This window comes from Acanthaster planci, linkage group LG12, assembly GCF_054643075.1.
Source record: "Acanthaster planci isolate LZ-2023a linkage group LG12, COTS_SCS, whole genome shotgun sequence".
NCBI classification, from domain to species: domain Eukaryota; kingdom Metazoa; phylum Echinodermata; class Asteroidea; order Valvatida; family Acanthasteridae; genus Acanthaster; species Acanthaster planci.
In genome coordinates, this window is record NC_141788.1 from 16,653,241 (window position 1) to 16,676,823 (window position 23,583).

Consider the following 23,583-nt stretch of genomic DNA (forward strand, 5'->3'; position numbering starts at 1 on the left):
CCTGAGGTGTAGGCGATTGTGTGTTGTGTTTTGGCACTGTAAATATTAGAAGAGAGATACAGGTTAATGTTATCTTCTCCCTGTTTTCACCGAACTGTTCAACTCAAACGAAATCAGTCAGACGCCCCAGCCATCAACGTTCTTTTTTTGGTGCCTTTCTTTACACTTTAGTGACCCCTTTGCCTGCATTTCAACCGGGCAAAGGCAGTTTTCCACGGTCAAAAGGGCTTTGAAGAAAGTCGTGTCTCTTCGCTGGACTTCTTCGCTTGCAAACCAGAGTGGACAGGTGAATGCCTAACATTACACTGAATTTCTCAAACCAAAATAAAATACCCGAATCCCATGCCCTGCCTGGAGATTACATCGTATCTGATGTCATTGTTCTCAATCGGAGACGACTCCTCGAGACCCGGGGGAATGGGGTCCTTCGAGATGAAACAAACCCTGAAAAGTAGGCGACGGATTTTGACGGCCGTGTCCTTATGAGAGGAAAAAACACTAATTTTTAAAAAAATTATTTGCTGTCTCCTCGAAACAATTATATTGTTTCCTCGAGCTTGTGGGACAAGGGCAAGCATCCAACCAACAATGTATATCGCATCCTACTTGAATGCGGCCAAGTATACATCGGACAAACCGGCAGGAACCTCCCCACCAGGCTCCAAGAACACCGTGTGCACGGCCGTCGAGGAGAACATGGCAAGTCGGCCGTCGTCAAACATGCACACTGCTTGAACCACAACACCACATGGGACAATGCAAGTGCGTCCCCCCAATACATCCATTTGAAGCTCAGCGACATATGGCGCCCACTCTACTAGCACCCAAGACAGCCCCCACCCCTGAGCAGTAGGGTCGCATATACTCGAAACTCATACCTTGCACCCACCCAAGGCGTTCGGGTCTTCTCTGCCCGAAGCCACAATGCCCCCGCCCCCCTTTGGCATCTCCGATCCACCACAGGACCCAACACCTTCATGCTCCCGTGCACGTGTGGCCAGAAAAGTCTAGTGTGAGGCATTCATTTTTCCACTGTAGTTTCAAAGCGGAGAAGTCTACCGACGAGACAAGACTTTCGTCACAGCTGTTTTCACTATGGGAATGTCTGCCTTAAGTTTACCCTGGTTGAAATGTACGCAACGGGGTCACTAATGTGCAGATAGGCACTATAAAAAAGTGTACTCAGTTGTAGGATTGGTGTATTTTCGATTCCGTGAAATAGTTTCATGAAAAAAGGACAGTTTTAGTATGGGTAGTGTACTGTACATCTCATGACTTCACCATGCAAAGCTTCAAATCAACATGTATTGGAAACAGTTTGTTTTTTGTCCATGTTGCACTCCATAGCCATTAAGGTGAGTGCACCCGGAATGCCAAACGGTTACTTATTCGACGTTCGAATATGGAACAGTTACTTGTTCAACATTGAATGTCGAACGTCAAACGAGGAACGAGGAACCAACTTCACACCGCCGAGTACCCATACATGTATGCGTATTTCCTCATTTACATAAACGTGAAGGAATCCGTCTACAATTCATTACCCACTGCAGTGCAAAGTACGTCTGGAGACTAGTCTAGATGACAAGCCCAACCACAGGTCCGTAGGCTATAGTGGCAGTTTTCGGATCTAGGAACCATGTTATTCGCAGCGGCTGCGAGGGACTCAATCTCTACAACCAAAGCGAGGTCGGAACGAACGTGTGAGTTTCACTTGTGATTTTGCGATTATATTAGGGGGGTTTGTTTTTGAAAAATGAACTGATCTGTTTATAGTCCTTTCCATTTTGAGCTAACAGTGTCTGAATATTGTTGAGGGTCATGACCAACCAGAGGTCCGTGGGCTAGTGTAAGGATTCATCGGGGGCTCATTACTGAAAGCCGTAGAAAGACGGAATGTGCGCCACATTCATGTACGCATTTACCCAACATATCGAACTACATGTACAGTGGAAGCCATTACTGTTGTACATACAGCATTGTTTTTCGAATGAGAACTCGGGTTTGGGAATGGGCCTGGATGTATCTTGGACGACTTTCATTGCTCTGACGGCAGTCCTGTCCTTGTGATATGTTCAACGTTCGTGGGCTCTGCTATATAGGTTCGACAATTTGACTCGATATAGATGGTTTTAACTGTGTCCGAGGTCGATAAGGTTCATGTAATCCCAGCTAGAGTTTCGGCACTGCACGTGGGCAAAGCGATTACACGTTTTTAAGGGAGGGGAACATTCATAAGATGAAAATAAAAATGAAAAGCATATTAATTCATCATCATCATGATCATCGCTGTAGTTTTTTCGCTTGTAATCTGCATCCGTAAAACGTTGTGTGTATTGAAGTATAGGAATTTGAATATTCATACCATCGTTGGTGCTTGGTATTATCTGAAAACAACATCAAACTTAATGCTTTCGCAGTTGCTTGTATTAGACTGCGTGCCCTAAGTGTTCATGTGCAGTCATTGCCCTTATCGAACGCTTTCTTCTGGACTTATTTTGGAAATAAAATGCCAATAAATTGTTTGTAAGATTTTGTGTTTTATTTGAATCATTTTCGTTGCGGAATTTACACAAAAAGTTATTTTATGAAATCTGATGATCACTCCTTATGATAAAACAGCGCATTTTGTTTTTCGTAAACTTAACTCTCCTGTGGTGGTAAACATGTTGTTGGCGAGCCTTACCCCTTTGACTTTGAAAATTGAGGTTTTGAAGTGACAAAACATTGCATGAAAGATAGAAAAGTGTATCAAAATCTTTTAAAAATATATTCATGACGGCAACAGACGTTAGATATTTTTCTTTCTATTTCCTGGTCACTGCGATAAGTTGTAGTTAATTGCAAATAACAAAATCACAAATATTACTACAATGTTACTGGCCCCACTTGTCCGGCTAAGATGCGGGCAGTAATCAAGCATATTTGGAATGTTTACATGTATATTGTTTGTCTGACCGGGCGGCAATGACTATCGAGCACTTTGATGTGCCAGAGTTGTAACTCCTGTGTCCTTCCTCCATGTTATGAATTCAACACATGAAGCATGGCTTTATTTACATGTTACGAAAACCTCCCGATTCTTTTGCAGCCGTAACAGAGAGATATTTCAACATTTTGAATTGAATGTTAATGAAGATTTCCATATTCACGAGTCAAAGCGTGATGTCATTCCAGGCAGAACGCATATCTCAACAGTTACATATGTATAGCACTTTTCTGCATTTGCTAGCAGTCCACTTTATACTTGGTTTTATTAAACAGCTTGTTTTGACAATAAGGTAGTGATCAATATTTCTTAAAATATTGTTGGTGGATGATTTTGTGACGCTCCCATTCTCTGTTGACAAGGAGTGCCTTGTACGACAACATAAAAAAATACACCGCCGCACCGTACGTCAATGAAAACATTTCTTAAGAATTGCAAAACCTCTACCTTCTTGTCGTTTCAACTGAAAACAAGTATTACGATCTGACACGTATTGTTGCAACACACAATAATATGCATGAAAACAAGTTGTGCTATGCGTCAAAATAACTGTACTGAATATTTACTGCATTTGTCTTTATGCATAATACATGTGGTATATTTGTGCGGTAACGCAACGTAACATTAACAATCGTCAGTGGGTGCATTATATTCCTCCATTGACTTGTTGAACATCTATTTTTGTATTTTTCAGCACTCCACGATGGCTTCTTCTTTTGCACGGTGCAATTATTCGGTTCAGTTTTTCTTGCGAATTTCGACGAATAGACGTGCCATTTCCATGTTTGAACTCACGCGGAGTGCACTTCATTCACTGCGCCAGGAAAGCGCTACCCAGCCACTATTTTATTGTCACTCTCGTGACCAGCAGGAGGCTTTTTGGAAGGCTTCCGCCAAGCACTGCACCCAATCACCACAGGTGTTCATCACTGTTCCACCGCAGCCACTAACCAGCGAAGCGGCACCCGCTGACCCTGGCAAGAATGGCTGCAAGATACTAACCAACGTGGAGGTGAACACCGAGAAGAAGCAACTCCTCGTTTCCTGGGAAGGTGGCGCTGAAAGCCAGGCCTTTCCATTCATCTGGCTGCGCGACCACTGCCACTGTCCAGAATGTATCCACCTTACTGCCTTGGACCGCTTACCAAGCGCCCAGGTAGTCAACGTTGACGTTGTTGCTGACTCCGCTGAGTTATCTTCCGACGGGACGAAGTTAATTGTCCGATGGGACGACGACCATAAAAGCCAATTCATGACGGATTGGCTGAGATACTACCGCTTTGACGAATCCCCGGATGACCAGTTGCTCAATCCAGAATTACGTTTCTTGGGTGCTAACGCCTTCCCCAAATGCTTCGATTTTCCCGAGTTGTTGGCAGACGACCTGGCCCTTTACGACTGGCTGAGCGATGTTCTGGCTCGAGGTGTTGCTGTGGTAAAAAACGCCCCTGCGGAAGTCCGGCAGGTGCACAAGCTGGCAGGTCGGGTGGCCTTTCTTCGACAAACCCTTTTTGGGTATGTTTCAACCAATCAGAAATATCATGTTTGCCTACTTCCCTAGAATTGCTGCATTGAAAAAAAAGAAACTTTATAGCATTGCCTCGTATTCCAAAGCAATACATAAGAGCTAGTAACTTTATTAAATAATGCGAAGTTTGACTAGCGTCGTTTTTCCTCACAGGGAAACTTGTCACATAAGGACAAAACACACTCCAAGCAGCGTTGGATACACATCAGGTGCCCTTGCACTGCACGTAGACTTCGCGTACTACATGCGGAAGCCAGGGGTAAGTCTTGCTTTCCAAAGTCTTTATTGCTCAATAAAGGGTCTAACAGATTTAGCTTGCAATCAACGAAAAATACATAGAATTCCCCCCCCCCCAGCTCCATGGTTACGACGAAGTAGATTTAGACATGGAACTGCCTTGAGTGTGTCTATGTAAACTCAATTTGGCATGGTAAAAAGTTACCCTCCACGCAGTAAGCACCGTCGATATATCAATACGTATACTGATATTATCGATATGGGTTAGATATCGATGTCGCCGATGTTAGTTATTTGGTAATATCGATATATTGATCAATATTTGGAGAAATATTAAAAATATCCAAAAACCTCGAAAAAATTGATATTAAAAAATATATCGAAAATTTCGCTACTGAAAAACCAACTTCATTTAAAAATAATTTCCGATTAGCCACGGCTTACATGGTTCTGAATGAAAAATATCCCTGAATCTTATACTCCGGAACAATTATTAGGCGACATTTGAAGAATAGATTCAGTCACTTATCTCAGTCTCGCACTCAATAATTCGCGTACACTTTGCGTTGAAAATATCATAATTTTTCCCCTCCAAAACAGATAATTATTTGTTAACCAAACATACGTAGACTAGCACCGCGTGCTGATGATATGCCGTTATGCAGAGCAGTGCGTATCCCATCCCATGTAGGCGCCGTGCGCAATACAGACGCCAGAACATATCGCCAGAGTGAATTGGATCACACCATTACTGTGTTGGAGTGTACCCTTAGAATAAGTAAACAATTCACGCCTGTTATTATACCTTGAAAATAGAAATGAATATATTAGATATCTCGATAACATCGATATACAAAAACCGATATATCGGAGTCGGCCAAAGTACGATATCGACGGTGCCTACCACGCAGCTGTGCGGCAGGCTAATGTTCGGGTTCCCTATAATTTCAATATATAGTCATGACAGTAACCATTGACTTTTTAATATGACTGTGTGAGCACTTTATGAGCGTTTTCGAAACGAGCGGCTTAGACTTCAATTTCGCTGATTCCAGTGAGAGATTGAACATGTGGTTTCGAACGCTGTTTGTAGATTGATGAACCAGCGAAACCAAAGTCCACCCGCTTAATGTACCTTACTCTACACTCTTGTAAATGTCGCCGAACTGTTACATGTGTCCTGTACTTCACCGTCTTTACACACGACCTTTGAGCTTCTTGCACAAGATCCCAGCAGCAAATAATATGTCTCCTTGAACGTGCCCATTGAGCCATTCAAGTTGGCCTCTGCATCAGTGCTCACACTTTATTCCAGTCCAGTCTCAAAGCCTATATGGGGCAAAACTTCAAAAGGTTCGTTGCTCATGTGCAGCAGACCAAAACGTTGTGCAATGGAAACCAAAGCTAGTGCGGTGGACCAATTTGGGGGCTCGTATACCGAGTTCAGTGCGTTAAACCGAGTGGTGGGGATCCGGATGACACTCAAAAGCATGATGCTTTATGAAAAACTCTCTCTGTCAAGATACGAAGCAGAATAAGCCTTTTGCGAGTTAAATTTGAATAAATATGGTACGCTGGGTTCTTTGAATTCGCGTGAACAAAACAATTTGATTTCTCAATACTACATGTATATGTAAATGCACTAGTGCTATACCTTGTTATTCGGGGCAAGCTTTTGCTAAGTTACGTAAAAGACGCCTTGCACCAATAGAGGGATCCCAATTCGACGCTTTTAGCGTCGATCTGCGCACTTCCGCGTTTGAAAACGAGGCTGTATGTGTCAGCTTCAATTCTTAAAACGATCAGACGATTGAAAGTAAGGAGTCAAGACACAAAATACATAACGGTATGTTAAATTCAGACTTTTCAGGCTGCAAATGTTTGTGGAAGAGTCTTTCAGGATGACTCGACACGTAAAATCAAAAGAAAAATAACGACAATTGACCGCGAACTAACGTACCTGCGGTGGTCGTGGGTCTTGTGGGAGTGGTTAAAACTGATGTGGCGTCACACTTACGAACCGGATACTCCATGTACTGTGTGGACTCCGCGGGTGCGCGCGAGGAAGTTCAACACAGAGAGCCTCAGTTTCGATGTGGGGGGAGCGGGTTAGCGTGGCGGTTCTTTCCTCGCTTTGCACCAATGAGGCCTGGGTTCGAGTCCCGGCTTCGCCCAGGCTTTAAGTGCATTTGGTTTCCAGTCCATACTCACTCTCGCAGGTTTTCTCCAGGTACTCCGGTTTCCTCCTGCCTCTAAAATTGGACCTTCTTCCTAACTCCGTAATGTGATGCTGATTAATAAAGTGTATGAATAAACGTCCAGTTATTGGTGCAAATAGCCTGAGTTGCTGAATGCGCCATTAAAACAAAACAACAACAGTTTCGATGCAGATGTGCGCAGACGGCGCTAATGTGAAATCCCTCAATACACTGTTCTTTATACACCTGGGGACTTCATCGTAACCGTTAACACATTTCTGTTCATCATGACTTCCTTATCTTGGATTTAGTTGGTGTGCTAAATATTACACTTGGAATGTATTACCATATATGGCTAAAACATTTGTCCTTACTATTTCTGTAAAACTTAGGTTACTTTTCAGAACCTGAGACAAGGTATTCGATTGATGGCCTTTATAGATGATATCCTCATATGAAGTTCAGAGGATAGAATTGTGACTGATTTACATGGACTCTTTCAACTATGCATTCCCTTGGGTAGAAGATTAACTAAGAAACATCATCCTTGACACCTGAAAAGGAACAGGAATACTTGGGTTATGTTATTGACAGTACTGGCATTAATGGAATGCCAACACTGAGGGTTCTTCAACGTAAAATAAGAAAAGTGATCAAAGATATCACCAGAGCTCTAAAGAAAGACACGTATTCCTTGCACGTTTGACCGGTCAGTGTATTTCTTTGTGTAAGGCAGTATTCCCTGGTAAACTGAAGCCCAGGGTTGTATACAGACTATTGCAGTCTCGCTTATTGTGGGAGGATCGTTTAGTGTGGTCTTTGGATGCAGTAACTCACTTGTCGTGGTGGATAACAGCACTTGAATCATGGAACGGTTCCACGATCTTGCTAAACAAAACAGAGGGCCAATTAACGACAGACACCAGCCACATTGGCTACGGAGCTATGCTGGGCGACTTCAAGGTACACGGCGTCTGGACAAAACGGGTAGCATTCGAGAGCTCAAACTACCGCAAAATGATGTTCATTTTAATGTTGATGGTTCGGTTTCTTTAACTTTAGATGGAATCAAGAATGATTCAATCAAATCAGGCTTTGAAATCACTGTACATTTGCCTCGCGTTGATGATAAAGCCATTGACCCTGTGACTGCTCTCAAGACTTACATTGACAGAACTGATTTCATTCGTCCTATGCAGATTAACCCATTATTTCTCACTCTAGTTAAACCTTACAAAATCATTTCAGCCACTACGGTAGTCTTGGCCCAAGACGTCAGTGATCGATAGTTGTTTTGTTTCTGTTGAAGAGCGCCTTTGCACAACTAGTTTTTACTTACTCTACTGCGAGCTGGCGCACAGTGTAATTATGAGTCGTTGGGGGCGCACTATGCACTGTGTCCGCTCTGAAACACTAACGTCCTGAAACCAAGACTACCACCACGGTTACTCAGATATTAGGGGAAGCCATAGTCTCCCATGAAGCGTTTATTCTGCCAAGTCCTTCCGTCCCACAGGTGCTACCAATGCTATGCGTACACATAGACCTAGCTGATACGGTAATGAAAGTGTGTCGTTGAAAAACCCAGTCTGTTTTCTTTGATCATTTATGTTTACAGCAAGACCTTCCAGAGTTTTTCTGCAGATATTCCGAAGTAGGTGGATTCTAATACATCTCACTAATTTAGCACCGTATTAAATAATATTCAGTTTGTAACAACATTATTTTGTGTCTTGTGTTGTATCTGACGTAGGTTTCTATAAAGTAGCATTCCCAACACGTACTGTTGTATGCAGTACTACCTGATCTTCCAACGTATGCTAAAAATATCATAACTACTTATGACAATTGCACAGGAAAAAAAATTTAGTTTCAATAAAAATTATATGAATATCAAAATTCAAATTACAAACAGGCATTAATGTTCTATATTGTATAATTAATATTATTATTAAAATATGGCAATCAAATGGGCCTGGCATAATGAGTAATTCACATTAAAATTAATCAAAAGCTGCAAGGTAAGAAATAATAAAAGCTAAAAATAAAAAAATATAAAATATTGAATAAATAAGAGAATAAGCAAGCATAATGAATAAATGAATAAACAAAAGGTAAAATTCAACGGTGTTTACTAGTATAAATAAATGTTTGAGTATTAGGACACCTATATTTTTATGTTTCAAAGATGCTGCCTTCCTATAACATTTTCATTGAATGTTTATTGCAATACATAGTATCCTCGGCTGTTTTATGTGAGGTGCCCCACTTGCACATGAAACGGCCGCTGGGCACATGTATTGGCGTCACTTCCTGGGGTACATAGGAGGGTTGTGCGGTGGTCTTTGTTCTCAAGTTCTAAGGTTATCACAAGACTTCAATGAGTGATCATTGAGTCCACACCACACTCTACCAGTGATCATTTGTCTTCATTTGTACAGGAACATGTCTTTTGTGTTCCTTTTCATTTTTGGCAGCTTGTCAATGACAGGTCAAGGAAGTGAAGACACGAAGAAGGTTTTGTTTATAAGAGCATTTCTTAAAAGTGATGCCAGAATGTCTAAATTCCTGAATCCTTTGTCCTCAAGAAGGCATATTGTCAGAGTGTTTCAGGGCATAACAGCAAGTAGATTTACATGTACCTCCCCCCAAAACTACTGAATTTTGCCACTGTAGATATCCCCTAATTTGTTGGTAATCATGTGTAACATGTACCTGTATTGCTTGTGTGCTTGACTTTGAACATTAATTTTTACGCTCTACCGGTACATGTACTGCGTTCTCTTAAATCATTATTTAACTTTACTCTGAAATCTGTAGATGGGTGCATTGCTCATGCACCCAGGTTAGCCTGGATTGCCCCTAAATACCAACTTGCTTCTGTCCTAAATTGCGCATCCACAAATCATCATCATTCCGCACATGACCATCAAGAGAGTCGTAGTGACCTCCAGACACTCCTGTCAAGAGCAAGGGACCGGCACTCATTTGGAAACGGCTGCACAGCGTCGGCCACCTGCTTAAGCCAAGTGAGATGGGGACGGCCGCGGGGCTTCCTCGAGATGGTAGGTCGCTGGCCAAGATGGAATTGAACAGCTGCGTGGAGGTCAAGACAAGCAGGAGCCGGGTTTGGAGGCGCCGGACATGACCAAACAAAGTGTGTCGCCTCCCTGCAACGTCCGAAACGATGTTACCAAGCCCCTTGCGTTGAGATATGGTGGCATTTGAAATGAAGTCCGACTACTGGACGCCAAGTATGCGACGCTGGCACTGCATATGGAAGGCCTGGAGACGCTTTTGATCTCTTTTCCTCAGTGTCCAGGTTTCAGACCCATAGAGGAGTGCAGAAAGCACACAAGCTCGATAAAACCTTAGCTTGACGGGAAGGCTGGCCAAAGACCATCTAATTAGCCCATGATGTTGCGTGCTGGCGATGCCAATGCTGCGTAGGACCTCGGTACTGCATAGACCTGACGTGGTGATAGTGCTTCCGAGGTAGCAGAAGGACGCAACAGGATCTACGACACTGGGGCCAAGGGAAACCGGGGCAGGCGAAGGTCCACCTAGGGATTGAACCTTGGTCTTAGCTCAAGAGTGTTTAAGGCTCATGTAACTAGCTTCCCGTTCAAAGGTTACAAGATGTTCCCCCATCTGGCTGGGTCGTCAATAAACAGCGCATCATGAGCGTTTAGGAGGTCAGTAAACCTATGGTCGCCTACATCGATCCCCATTGATGCCTCACACTGTGACAGAATGGAGTCCATGGCGGCAAAGAATAGAGTGGGGGCTAACACACAACCCTGCCGGACTCCTAAGGAGGTTGAAAACGAGGGGCATAAGTCATTGCCTATCCTGACCTTGGCTTTGATGTTTGAGTGCTTTGATCAGATTCAGAATGGTATTTGAAATGCCCTTTGAGGAGAGAATATCCCAAAGCTGGTTTCGGTCAACCGAATCGACAGCAGCCTTGATGTCTACGTAGGCGACATTAAGCGGGTGTTGTACTCGTGATGGAGTTCAGCGAGTAGACGTGACACAAGAATTGCGTCAGACGTTGAGCGGCGGGGAGTAAGACCTGACTGCTGTGGTCTCTGCAGGGAAACAAGTAGAGGATGAATTCTGCCTAGCAGAATAAGCGCAAACGCCTTGCTAGGAATCGAAAGCAAGGTGATGGGGCGGTAACTACTGCAGGCCGTTCTTGAACCTTTCCCTTTATAGATAGGTAGAATTACACCATCCTTCCGGTCTGCCGGAACCATGCCTGTGGACCACACGTTGCAAAAGATCTTGTGAAGAGCTCTGCTTCTGGGCACCTCAACAGATTTCAAGTACTCGGAGAAGATGCCATCATCTCCTGCTAAACGGCCCGATTTCAACTTTCGGAAAGCAGTCCACGCTTCACTCAACGATGGAGGGTCGCAGTCCGGGTCAGAGACTACAGCTTCAGGAGATGTGGTTGAAAGTCGTCTGGGGGCAGCAGCTGGGAAGTTTAGCGACTGGCAGAAGTGGTCTTTCCAGCAGGACAGCACCGAGGAAGGAGCTGAATGCGTAATGAACTAAAACAATGTTATCTTTTGCCCGAAACCGAAAACAGGCTCCATATTTTGGGCTTTTTGTCCTTGCGCCATGGAGACTTAGTGCTGGTTCTGGGTGACCATATACATGTAGAAACGTTCGCGTGCATGTCGCAAACGTGGTTCTAATGTTTGTCACAAAGACAACATCGTACCAAGGGCTCTAGTTAAACAGTCCTTGCAGGTTGCACTTCAGCAAATACGCGCTCATAGAAAACATTGCAAAATCAGACCAACATAGCGCCGGCTGTTGACTCTCCGGAAGAGGTTAGCCTCCTGTTTTCACTGGATATGTAAGCTTTTGGCCAGAGGATCACTTTTCGTTTTAATTTTATGGAAGTTAACCACGAATTTTTTATTCTCCTTTCCCCGAGGATACCCCAAAATAGTAGTAAAACTATGCGCTCAGCTCTAAATGTAGCCGCCCAACTCTATTTAAAATAGGCCCGCAGTTTTTGGCTTTTTGCGAAAGATATACCCCGAAATGGAAACTACCTATCCCAAATTCGGGATTTATAGAAGTATTTGTTTTATCCTTCCTGATTATGGCTTGTAAAATTCCCTTGGGATCACAAAATATAAATGAGCTTGTGCTCAGAACTACAACGATTTGGTGGAATGCACCCTGCAGTCTCGTGGCACACCTTTGTCCAACTCTGGGATCGATTGCGAATATGCTTGGAGGGCGCATTCAAATGGATTCATCGCCAGCACTGTTGTTACACTCCCAGCTAGTGTCTGGACTTGGCACCTCAAGAGGCAATGAAAAGAAAAGTGTAATATCTCCTGTCAGTCGGTGCCACTGACAGGACAAACCCCGTACTCCCACTGACTTCGTTGACTTGTATCTCTCTAATATAAACGGGAGACTTTGAGATGCTTGGCGGCGGCAATCAAACCAATCCTTTTTATCAGTTCTGAGCATGCGCGCATTGTTCTGAGCAAGCCTGCATATATATTTCTCCTGCATAGTTCTCAGCACGCGCAATACTGTGAAGAAGGACCGGTATGTCTGCCACCACCAGCGTTGTAAAGTCTCCCATTGCCTGATATATATGTGTTGACAGTAAAACAAAATTATCTTGTACTTGTCACAGTTACAAGCACTGGAAGAATTTAATTCCTGACTTTATTTCTCGTCTGCCAGTTAGCAATGATGCACTGCATCGAGCAGGCCGAGGGTAAAGGAGGCGAAAATCTAATTTCGGATGGCTTCAAGGTCGCCATGGATCTAAAAGAAGCAGACCCAGAAGCCTTTCGTCTCCTGACGACCTACCAGTTTGAATATTCGGCTAAAGGGGCGGACTATCTTGGACGTTTGTACCTCCATAGCAGGCACCCTGTTATCAGGTAACGTGAACATAGGCAGGCATGAAGAAGGATATCGACTGCGTTCAAGAGACCATTGCTGAGAACTCATTCAATATGTACATCATCGTCTGAGCAAGATTATAAGGGGTCCCTTAATATTTCTCTGATGTTGCACTTTTATTACGATGAACGCGCATTACACATGAACCTCCTCCTTAGTTGTATTCAGCATATAATGCATGACAGCCTTCAGTGACATTATATCACATGAGTGCGAGTGGAATATGGAGTAATGTAGTGCGAATGTGTCCCATATACCACGAGACCGAAGGTAAACTATGAGCGTTTTCGAAACGAGTGGATTCGGCTTGAAGGGTTGCTGCAATCAGCGTTGTTTATTACAAACCTGTAAAATGCACTTTGTGCCTCAATAAACCTTATTTTCAATGGTTTCACTATTTCCAAGGTTATTTCCATGCCTCTTTGGTTGTTATGCTGATGAGCCGCTCACCAAAACCCCAGTGTAGTTTTGCATTGCGGTCAGAAACAAGAGTGGCTCGTCATGCGCAGTAAACCCCAGTAGAGATATATTTTATGTATAGCTAGCTCTCTGAATAAATCCAATTTATCTTTTTGACTGTGTCAATGCATCTGACTCTTAATGGTCAACAACAAACTTCTTTCACTGTGTAGACCTATTCCTGTGATGTCACAGTCGTGCTGGACCTCTATGTGTTGTGATGGTAATGAGTGTTAATTAAGTGTTGTGATGGTGATCTACTTATTCAAGATTAAATATCCAAGCATGCAGCGTTTACACGTGCACTTGTTACAAGGTTGGAGATACCCATAGGAATTTATGCGACCACTGTGGCCACGGTGGTATTGTTAAAGGGTAGCGGCAATCAATTTTTGTGATCACTAACCTCTAAAATACACCTTTGTGCCTCAGTTAACCTTATTTTCAACTTTTGTTTCATTTTTTCACAGGGTATTTTAACGCCTTTTTGGTTTTTGTGCTGTTGAATTTCCAAATTCATAAGCAAAACTGTGATGTCATCTCAGGAAGAAGCCTCAATGTTGCATTGGTTTGTACACAAAAAATTCCTGAACTTTTGTAGATTTTCCTGGACTCGGTTTTGTCTTCTTTGCTGATTCGCTTTTGTTCAATTCTGGGTTCACAATTTGAACCCAAACATCTATACACTGAGCCATGTCTTCCCAAGATGATGTCACAGCAACAGCGCCCCCAGTTGCATGGATAATTTTAATTATTTAAAAAACATGCACTTTTCAGAGCATTTAACTAAACGGGAGTGTAGTTTTCATACAACGAAGAAGAGTACAAAGATGCAGGAAAACTGTGTAAAAAATTCATTGCAGCTATACTTTAACATTTAGTACAATCCAGTCCCATGAGTGAAAAAGGTACGTAGAAAAAAATACTCGAGACCTTTCTCCCGACATAAAGTGACCAATTACTTTTGAGGAGACTTAATAGGATTAAGCAGATTAAACACAAAGCTGTCTAGAGGCAAACTATTGAGCAGGGTTGTAGGACTCAGGTCATCCCCGTCTCCAGCTTCGGGAAGTTGGGCTGGGGTCATGCATGGTACCAGCAAGAGGGCACATTTGTGGGCTTGGACTCAAGTCAAAAGACTCGAAGACTCGGCCTTTCGCGGAATCCTAGGTATCTCATGGGCACGAACTGAGTCTCAAACCCTGCAAGTCTTGAGTCCGCAGGAGTCTTGTTTACTTTGTCTGAAAGTAGGAAAAGAAAAGAAATTACAATGGAGGGGGGGGTCAAGGACCCATTGCCAACCCCCCCATGCACCACCGGAAAAACCACTACTATAAACACTTAGAAATTCCAGTCCCGTTGTCGTTCATTACTTGTTTTTACTGAGACTCAGTGTGTATGCCCACACATTATTCGTTTCATTTTTACGGTATATGTATGTGACAATGATTGGTTAATTGAACTTGGACTTGCATTTAGATCTTTTGGACTTGGACTTGGATTCGAACCAGTATTACTCTGACTCGGTAATGGAGGTGGTGGACTCGACTATAGTTCACCTTTTTGTAAACTTTATTCCTTACATGTATTTTGCTGTTGGATGAATCTGTCATGGTGTTCATTGCCACTGACATCCTGCACAGCTCGGTAACCGTCGACGCTCCATACTGTATCCCTTTTTAGTGACTTTGGGCATGCCATACTGCGGTTGTAAAGTTCACGATGCAATGTATAACATTTTAGCGGGCCGCCGTCCATGTGATTGCTAGCATCAGCATACAGACTTTCTGTCCACCTCGCTCTGATCTATTCTCAGAAGGTGATATCTGTATTAACGAATAAGTACATTCTAGATCTGCAGTTTTTGACCATCCATTTTATACTGAAGTAAAGAAGAAATTTTGGGGTCTGTCTTCTATAAACGGCACAGTGTTCTTACGGCATTCGAAGTGGGAACTTCTGCTTTGAACCAGAGGTCAGAAGTAAATAAAACTTGAAAGACATGCCAGTACAAGAACGTGTTGAATGTAATTCCATCGATTGTCGGAGACAGGCACAGTAAGAACACTACACTACTAAGGCAGTACGCTTGTCTGCTAATGTAACTTGGAAGCTAAGAGACCCTGGCCTGGTTTGGGAGGTGACCGCAGTCAACTTTCGGCAATGCAAACGTCACTCGGCTGCAGTGCAGTTGAACCCCCGCGCTCGGAATGCTGTACCCAAGGGAACCCATGTTGGCCTGATTCAAGTTGGAACCCAAGTCACCTCAGCACCAGGAAGCAAGCGTCACTCGCAGTGGGTACATCATCGACCTCCAGGCCGAAGTCAACACCAGCAGGGACTTGACTGCTCGTATCCTACTGTCAAATAAACTGGAACAGCGAACTGTATGAGTTGACGTGATCACATTGTAAATATTGTAATTTATTGTAATTGTAATATTGTAATTTATTGTAAATACAGTTTCGAGTGAATTTAGTTTAAAGTTTCACTCATTGTACACTACTTGTGCATTAGTAATACATGTACACTCACTCTCGCAGTTCCTTCTCGCATTGTTGAATTTTCATGCAATTTTCTCCATTGTAAGAACAATTCTAAGTGAACTTGGTTCAAAGTTTGAAGTACTCATTGTGTATAAGATTACTTGTGAGTGAGGCATACACACATGCTTGCAGTCCTTTTGCACTGATGAATTTTTAAGTAATGTGACGGAAAGTGTATAGGGACTAGAGCTAGTCTAACTTTATTAATGAGTTGCAGTGCACGTACCTGATTGGCTAGTGACTTGGTAACGTGTGCTGGCTAGGCATAGCGTAGCGCGCTGTGTGCACATGGTCGTGCTACCGCAGCGAGCGCTGCGATCGCATTATAGGTGGTTGCGTGTTGGACTTCGCAGGGTGAAGTTGGTGAGTTGGCACGGAGCTAAGGCATTGTCAGCGCTGTGCGAAGCGTTGCGTGGTGCTGATGCGTTGCAAGTACGTGATTGTATAGACTGTACGTGGCTGACTAGTGTGTGTAGCTGACGCGTTGCAAGTACAAAGCTGTGAGAGCTGTACGTTGCTGACGCTGGCTCGCATGCACGTTAGGTGAAGCTCGTACGAAGTTGTACAAGTGTACGTTGCTGACGCGGTGTGCATTGTTGATGCAGTGCATGTAATGTGCATGGTCTACACAGCGGTGTGCATTGTTTACACAGAGGTGCGTTGCTTATGCAGTGGTGCATTGCTGACGCAGTGTGACTTAGTTGATGCGCTGTGTGTGGCTGATGCACAGTGAATGGCTGATGCGCATGGTGCATAGTTGATGCATTAGCGTATTGCTGCTACGGCCCTACGCTAAATTAGTGCTCAATCCAATTAAGTAAAAACACAGACAACCAAACCAATCTCCCAATCACTTCACTGTACATTTCATTTGTTGATTTGTGTTGATTATTGTTGAATAAATTGAACGTCCTGTACCGACAGTTCTCCTGTCAAGGATTACTTTCTTTACAGGTTGATTGTGTAATTTAACAGAGACTAATTAACACTCGGTCACAATCGGCGGTATATTTCCTCCAAAACGGTCCCGCACCCTTTGCCTTGAGGTTGCTCTGTGTGGTCTCTCGTCTGGGGAAAAGCCTTAGGTTGGGAAGATCGACTCTGCTAGTGCTTGGTTTGATCCCATCAACTCAGGGTAGGCCCGGGGATGCCCGCCACAGTAATATCATTCATTGCAATTACAGCTGTTAGTGAATCTTGTTTATAGAAATACTCATTGCGTCGAAGATGTTCATGAGGTATACATGTTTCCAGGTTTTGCATTGTTGAATTTGTATGCACAAGCTCATGGAGAAAACTTTGATTGTTGATCTACTGTTGCACTTTGAGGAAGGTATTGCTGCTTTGGAATAATGTTGCGATCAGTTCTTTTGCAATGTGCAGGTTGTGTATACTTTAATTTACAAGGTGTAACATTTGTGTAAAACTCAATTTGGATGTTCAATCGTAACTCAAGTTAATTCACATTCAGGTCGTGAGCATCTCTTGTAATGATTTGGCAAGCTTTGCAATAATTGTATGTTGCATTATACCATTTGTCAAATGTTTTGAGCCATCCACCATTGATCATAGCAAGAGATGGCCACTTCACATCCGCGGAAGTCTTATAGGGAAAGGAAACCCACCGAGAAGATGGCTGCCTTGCAAGATGAACAACAAGTGAAGATAGAGCGCCGTTTTTTCAAGAATTAAGGTGCCCTGAAAGCAACAGTGAAGGAAGCAAGGCAGGCTATCAAGACAGAAAGAGAAGAAGCTGAGATAAGACACGACACTTGGAGATGCTGGAAGCGGGTGAAGATGAACTGAAGCGACTTTTCGATGACCTAAGAAAGAACAAGGTACCTAGTAGAGAGGTGAGAGAAAGGATGGACAGAGCCAGTGCTATGGTCAGAGACAGTTCAAATGCACTGAAGGAGGTTTTGGGATCGATAGGAAGCCCCTTTGATGCAGATGACTGCAAGCAAATTGCCAGAGAACGTTTGAAACATGATTATGCAGGATCTGTATTCAGCTCTTCACTTGATGAGCTCTCTGAAGTAGGAACTAAGCAAATGCTTGAAACATCGATGAACATTCTCCACCTGAGAAATTAGATGCTGGACTGAGCAAACCGTCTCAAGTGCCAGCCGAGTCGGTCCTGATTGATCATCCCAATCATCAGCAAGTGTCTCCCTTCATTGGGTCTCCCTCTGGTTCTGCTGACAATGACTCTGCAGCTGTAAAGGCCAATAAACAGGCCACCCCTCCAGACATCAGACCTTCCCCACCTGCTGATGATCGACATCCTGAGTCACATCCACCTATCGACGCCCAACAGTTTGCACAAGCCCTGGCTGACAACATGCATTGCTGCCGACTTCCAGTTCCTGTGCCTCGCACGTTCAGTGGTGACCCACTCGAATTAGTTGAGTTTGAAAGGAGCTTCAAGACTTTGATCAGCTCAAAAATCCCACCTACAGAAAAGCTGTACTACCTCAAGCAGTATGTGACTGGTGATGCAAAACAGGCGATTGAAGGATTCTTCTATGGAAACTCTGAAGAAGCATACGCAAGTGCATGGGAGACGCTCAAACAAAGATTTGGCCATTCCTTTAAAGTACAAAGAGCATTCCTCAAGAAGTTGAACAACTGGCCAAAGATTGCTTCAAGAGACGCGAGGGCAAAAGCTTTGCAGACTTCCTGAAGACCTACCAGGATGCAATGCCTTATGTTAAAGGCCTGGAAGTCCTGAGTGATTGCTTGGAAAATCAAAGGCTGCTTGCGAAGCTCCCAGAATGGCTTGCAGCTCGATAGAACAGGCAAGTTACAGATGAAATCGAGAAAGGTGGATCCTACCCAAAGTTTCAGGAATTCTTGCAGTTCATGTTGAAAGAAGCCCGGATTGCCAACAATCCCGTCTCCTCTCTCGAGGCTTTGAAGATCAATGAGGCACCAAGAAAGTTTGACTCTAAGACAAAGGACAAAGTTTCAAGTAAGAAGGGCTCAGTGTTCGCAGTCAAGAGTAAGAAACAACGGCCAAAGAAGTCCCAGGATACCAAACCTGGCAACAAACCTGTAAAACGTTGCAGCCTATGTGCGTCTACAGATCATCAGCTGCAAGACTGCACTCGGTACAAGTCCAAGTCTGTGAGTGATCGGAAGGCATTCGTGAAAGAGAGTGGCCTTTGTTTCGGTTGCCTCAACAAGGGACATTGCAGTCAAGAGTGCAAGAGACGGCATAAGTGTGAAGTATGCAGTAAGCGTCATCCCACATCCCTACATGAGTGGCGACCAGGTGCTGTTGACGCAAACATTCCTGCTCAGTCGGCTAACCAGGAAAGTAGAATGGACCAAATTTCTACTACCTCTCACAAGTTGCACTTTGCAAGTCCACCAGCGCCGCTATGATTGTCCCTGTGTGGGTATCCTCAGCACAATCACCATCGAAGGAGACATTAACATACGCGCTGCTCGACACCCAGAGTGATGCCTCCTTCGTTTTAGAAGATGTTGCAGGTGCTCTGGGCATGCGGCGACAGCCTATGAGGCTGCAGTTGTCCACAATGACATCGTCAGCCACCATCGAGTGTGACGCGATCTCTGATGTGTTGGTGAGAGGGATGACTTCTCCTGTTCAGCTCAAGATTCTGAAGTGTTACACGCGTGATTTTATTCCGGCAGACAATGATCACATCCCAACAAGAGACACTGCAGACAAATGGCCACACCCTCAAGAGATTGCTGGAGAAATGCCGGCTCTGCAAAGTTGTAAAGTAGGGTTGCTGATCGGATACAATTGTCCCAGAGCATTGATTCCCAGGAAAGTTATTACTGGCACAGATGTGGAACCATATGCTATTCAGACAGACTTAGGTTGGAGTATCATTGGTTCAGCGAACCCAGAGACCAGCATCAACGCCAGTCAGTGTGGTAGAGTTGCTACACAAGAGTTGCCTGGAATAACACCCAAGCATGTACTAAAGGCCTTGGAGGCTGATTTCCCTGAGAAACCATGCCAAGACGTATCCCTCACCCAGGAGTACATTGAATTCATCCATCGTCTAGAAGGAGGTATTTCCAAGAACAATTCTGGTCACCTTGAAATGCCACTGCCTTTCAAGACAAAGCCGGAGATACCAAACAACAGGCGTTTGGCAGCAGTGAGACTCGGCCACCACCAGAGGAAAATGAGCCGGGATGAAAGATACAAGGAACACTACAAGGCCTTCATGACGGAGGTAATTGACAAAGGGTATGCCGAAAGGGCGACGGGAGAAGGCCCTCCAGATTCAACAAACTACATTCCGCATCATGGTGTTTATCACAACCACAAGAACAAGATCAGAGTAGTTTTCAACTGTTCAGCGAAATTTGGGGGCACCAGTTTGAATGATCATCTCCTGAAAGGCCCCGACCTTACAAATGCCTTGGTGGGAGTCCTGCTAAGATTCAGGTTACATGAAGTGGCTGTTATGTGTGACATAGAAAAAATGTTCTTTCAGTTTCATGTGAGAGAAGATCACCGGGATTACCTGCGCTTCCTGTGGTGGGAAGACAACGACACAACTCGCCAACCAGTTGACTACCGTATGAAAGTGCACCTTTTTGGAGCGGCATCCTCCCCTGGGTGTGCAAACTATGGTCTGAAGCACCTAGCAAAGGAACACAAGGAGGTTTTTCCCTTAGCTTCAAGTTTCATTGTAAGGAACTTCTATGTAGACGACGGTATCACTAGCACACCAACAGCAGAGGAAGCCATCCAGTTGGCCAAAGAAGCTATAGACCTTTGTAAGAAGGGTGGCCTACGCCTCCACAAGTTTGTATCAAACAGCAAGGCTGTCATGGAAGGCATCCCTAAGTCAGAGTGCTCCATTGATGTCACTAGCTTGGACCTAAACTTTGATGAACCAGTGGAAAGAGCACTAGGGATAAGGTGGAACGTCTCATCTAACTATCTCTGCTTCAAAATCTCCCAGAAGAAGCAGCCCAGCTCAAGGCGTGGCATCCTTTCCACAGTAGCATCGTTGCACGACCCGTTGGGTTTTGTGGCTCCCGTGGTACTAAAAGGAAAAGGAATCCTTCAAGAGATGTGCCGCAGTGGAATAGGTTGGGATGATTCGATCCCTCAGATCCTACAGCCTGCATGGGAACGATGGCTTGAAGAGCTGCCACAGTTGGAGAAGCTTCAGATACCGAGATGTTACCATCCCCCTGAATTCGGCCAACCCACTATTGTCCAACTCCATTTCAGTGATGCGAGCACATCAGGCTATGGCCAATGTTCATATGTACGTCTCGTGAACAGGGAAGGAGATGTCCATTGCAGCTTGGTCTTTGCAAAGTCCAGAGTTGCACCATCCAAGGTAGTTACTGTACCAAGATTAGAGTTGACAGCTACGGTGGTGTCGGCAAAGGTGAACACGCTTTTAAAGAATGAGCTGGAGCTGCCAGATGCCGAGGAGTTCCTCTGGACAGATTCACAAGTCGTATTGGGGTACCTTAACAACGAGGCTCGAAGGTTTCATACTTTTGTGGCCAATAGAGTGCAGCTCATCAGAGACAGGACCTCTCCCATTCAGTGGCACTATGTGCCGACAGGTCGTAACCCTGCTGATCATGCGTCAAGAGGACTTCGTGCCGGTGAAGTAGAACAGGCTCGGTGGTTTCAAGGACCAGAGTTTCTCTGGGAGAAAGATCTCAAACTTGGAAATGTTACTCCAGAACTGAAGCTCGGGGATCCCGAGGTTAAGCCATCTGTCCTTGCAGGCAACACCAGTCCCAAGGAATTTGATTTGCTGAAGCGCTTGAAAAGGATCTCAGATTGGTCCATGATGATAAAGGTATTGGTCCGACTCCGACTGGTGGTAAAGGGTAACAGACGAAAGTCAGTGGTGCAAGAGAGGAAGAAAGCAGAGGCCTACATCTTGCAGTTGGTGCAAAGGAGAACATTCTCTGAAGAGATCAAGACTTTGACTGAGGGCAAGGCGGTGAAGATCACAAGTAGAATCCATGACCTTGATCCATATGTCGATGATGCAGGAACCCTCGGGGTGGGAGGCAGACTTCAACAGCTCCCTGATGACATGGCACACCCAGTCATTCTTCCAAAGGACAGTGCCTTTACACTTGCACTCATTCGACACCTCCATCGACGGGTTCATCACCAAGGAAAGGGTATCGCGCAGAGTGAAGTTCGAGCACGTGGTTACTGGGTTGTGAAAGGGTCCAGAGTCATCGCGCAGTTGGTGAAGAACTGTGTTACTTGTCGACGTCTTCGAAGACCACCTGAGGAGCAGGAGATGGTGGATCTTCCATCAGACCGCACGAAGCCATCTGCACCCTCCACACATGTAGGTATGGATTGCTTCGGGCCGTTCTGCACCAAGAAGGGTCACTCTGAGGTGAAACGCTATGGTTTGCTCTTCACATGTCTTTGCTCCCGTGGCGTGCATATTGAGATGCTTGACGACATGTCATCGGGTGCATTTATCAATGCATTACGTTGCTTTATTGCCATCAGAGGAGCAGTTCAGCAAATACAATGCGATCAAGGAAGTAACTTCACTGGTGCCGCAAATGAGATTCAAGCAACGCTGAGAGAAATGGTCGCTGCATACCTAGCTGATGAGCAGTGTGAGTTTATCTTCAATGTCCCCCATTCCAGCCACGCAGGTGGGGTGTGGGAAAGATAGATACGGACAGTCCGAAGTGTCTTGAGGGCAACTGTAGACTTGTGTCCAGGAAGGCTCACAGACTCAGCCTTACGTACATTCTTCTACAAGGCCATGACTATCATCAGTAGTCGTCCTTTGTCATTGATCAACCTGAACAACCCAAAGGCCGAACCACTAACGCCAAATCATCTCTTGACGATGAAGAGAATGTCACCATCTCCACCCCCAGGACTGTTCACACGGACAGATATGTACACCACAAAGGCTTGGAGATGAGTCCAGTATCTCTTAGAACAATTCTGGTCCCGATGGCGCAAGGAGTATTTGCTGGGTTTGCAAGAACGACGCAAATGGTCAAAGCCACGTAGAAACATCAAAACAGGAAATGTGGTCCTCGTTGTCGACGAGGAAGTTCCACGGATGAGGTGGCCTTCAGCAACTGTGATCGAAGTAATGACTGATGTAGATGGCCTGGTCAGAAGGGTACTCATCCGTGTAGGCACCAAGAACCTAAACAAGAAAGGTTGTCCAGAAAGGAAACTGTCGGAGTACTGGAGACCAGTACAGAAGGTTGTTGTCCTATTAGAGCACTCACCATCAGTAGCCTGAAGGGAAACCACCGTCAGTCAAGACTAGTGGCTGAGATGCTCGTCATGTGTGGTCAGCCCAGCGCGGCAGCTGCCATCAGAGTTCATGCATACAAACGTTTATTGTTATGTAATGTTTCGCAAATTTGCGTGGTTTGTATAAGTTTGGATGAAAGTTGTACTTTTCGTAAGGTCGTGTTCCTTTCCATGAATGTCAAGATTTGACTGTGGTTATCGACACTGTAATCTTAAATTGTCAGTATTGAGCGTTAAATTCTGGAAATTACTTCGGCTTAAGTTTAACTTTGTTTACACTTTCAGTATAATTGCAAAAGGAAGTAATTTGGTGGGAGTGTAACCGTCGACGCTCCATACTTTATCCCTTTTTAGTAACTTTGGGCATGCCATACTGCGGTCGTAAAGTTCACGATGCAATGTAT

General features: G+C 44.4%; 1 protein-coding gene across 1 annotated transcript in view; it reads left to right on the forward strand.

Moving 5' to 3' along the window:
* The first annotated feature begins 1,548 nt into the window (after positions 1-1,548).
* LOC110978503 (gamma-butyrobetaine dioxygenase-like) overlaps positions 1,549-23,583 on the forward strand; it is a 29,551-nt gene continuing 7,516 nt past the window's right edge. Inside the window, exons 1-4 of the mRNA XM_022233558.2 lie at positions 1,549-1,703; positions 3,684-4,504; positions 4,671-4,776; positions 12,674-12,876. Of these exons, the coding sequence (XP_022089250.2) occupies positions 3,693-4,504; positions 4,671-4,776; positions 12,674-12,876 (1,121 nt within the window). The 5' untranslated portion in view covers positions 1,549-1,703; positions 3,684-3,692. The remainder of the gene's footprint in view (positions 1,704-3,683; positions 4,505-4,670; positions 4,777-12,673; positions 12,877-23,583) is intronic.